Raw genomic sequence first — 1,258 nt, forward strand, 5'->3', positions numbered from 1 at the left:
CCCCCCCCCCAATCCCCAGTCACTACACCTTGCACTAACCTTCATTCCGGACCATACATCTGCCCATTGCACATACCACTGTCTTTATTTTGTGCATTCTGCACTCCACCCAATTAGCGTCCTTTTGCCTAGGCTAAACAGCTATTTTGTGCATACTTGTTTCCATCTCTGTGTTTACTATTTATTTCTTATGAATGTTTAATATGTTTGTTTGTGTACATGCACCAATCACCAAGGCAAATTACACATAGGTGTAACTTACTGAGGCAAAACAGCTTTTTTTCTGATTCTGATTCTGAGTCTGATTTCAGTCAGCTCACCCTCTGAAAACACCCGATCGACGTTGAACCCGTAGGTTGCGCAGGTCTCGTAAAACAGCGAGTGACGCACGTCGATGCACAGCTGTCTGGCTCGCTGATCCTCAATCACTCGAGGGTTGGTGCTGCTGATTTTATCTGCAGCAAACAAACAAAATCAGTGAAGAGAAAACTGTAATCAAGGAGAAAAACAGCACTGCAAAGAGTCATTATCAGACAGGCTTGTACTTTTATTTGTACTTTTGTTTTATTTTCTGTACTCATTAATATCTCGAGTTATACATTAATTGTTAGACAGTAAAAGAACAAAAAATAACCCAAGGTGATGTACTCAATTTGTCCAAATCCCCTTCGTATTCAGTTTACTATTATAGATGACAATAGGCATAGATTTTGGGGGGGACGCAGGCAACACATCACCCTCAAGTTTCGAACCCAGGCATTTATCCCCCCCAATAACAACTTAAGAATCAGGGGACTTTCATTTCGACAATCTGCTAAAATGTGACTCATAAAGTGGGTTGTGGCTGCATGAGCAATGGTTGCGATCAGCCATGAAACGGAAGGAAGATGATGCAACTAATGCATGGTCGAAGCAGGGAGAACAATGACATTTTCACTGTGAATTTAAACAAAATTGAAGTAAATTGAAAATCCACAAAATACAATAGAATGCAGTAAAAGATATGTTTGTTGCTCAAACTTTTCTGAGGACCATCAACACTATATTATAAGGTGTCTCTACAAATGTTTAAACAAAAAAAAAGATGAAAGCACAGATGGCCCGATCTGCTATCTTGCTTCTTATGAGGTCATAAGGGGCAAGGTTACCTTCCTGTTCTCTGCTTTGCTCGCCCAGAAAATTTGGCCCTCCCATGAGAGAGAGACATCATGGCTTTTAAACGAGCAAAGTGGCAGTTGGTCAAGGCCCCCCCCCCCCC

At 41.5% G+C, this 1,258-nt stretch overlaps 1 protein-coding gene across 5 annotated transcripts in view; it reads right to left on the minus strand.

Moving 5' to 3' along the window:
- agap2 (ArfGAP with GTPase domain, ankyrin repeat and PH domain 2) overlaps positions 1-1,258 on the minus strand; it is a 29,395-nt gene that overhangs the window by 12,744 nt on the left and 15,393 nt on the right. For all 5 annotated transcript variants that reach the window (XM_034875647.1, XM_034875646.1, XM_034875643.1 and 2 more), the window contains exon 6: positions 321-455. In XM_034875647.1, coding sequence (XP_034731538.1) covers positions 321-455 — 135 coding nt within the window. The remainder of the gene's footprint in view (positions 1-320; positions 456-1,258) is intronic.

This window comes from Etheostoma cragini, chromosome 7 (assembly GCF_013103735.1).
Source record: "Etheostoma cragini isolate CJK2018 chromosome 7, CSU_Ecrag_1.0, whole genome shotgun sequence".
NCBI classification, from domain to species: Eukaryota; Metazoa; Chordata; class Actinopteri; order Perciformes; family Percidae; genus Etheostoma; species Etheostoma cragini.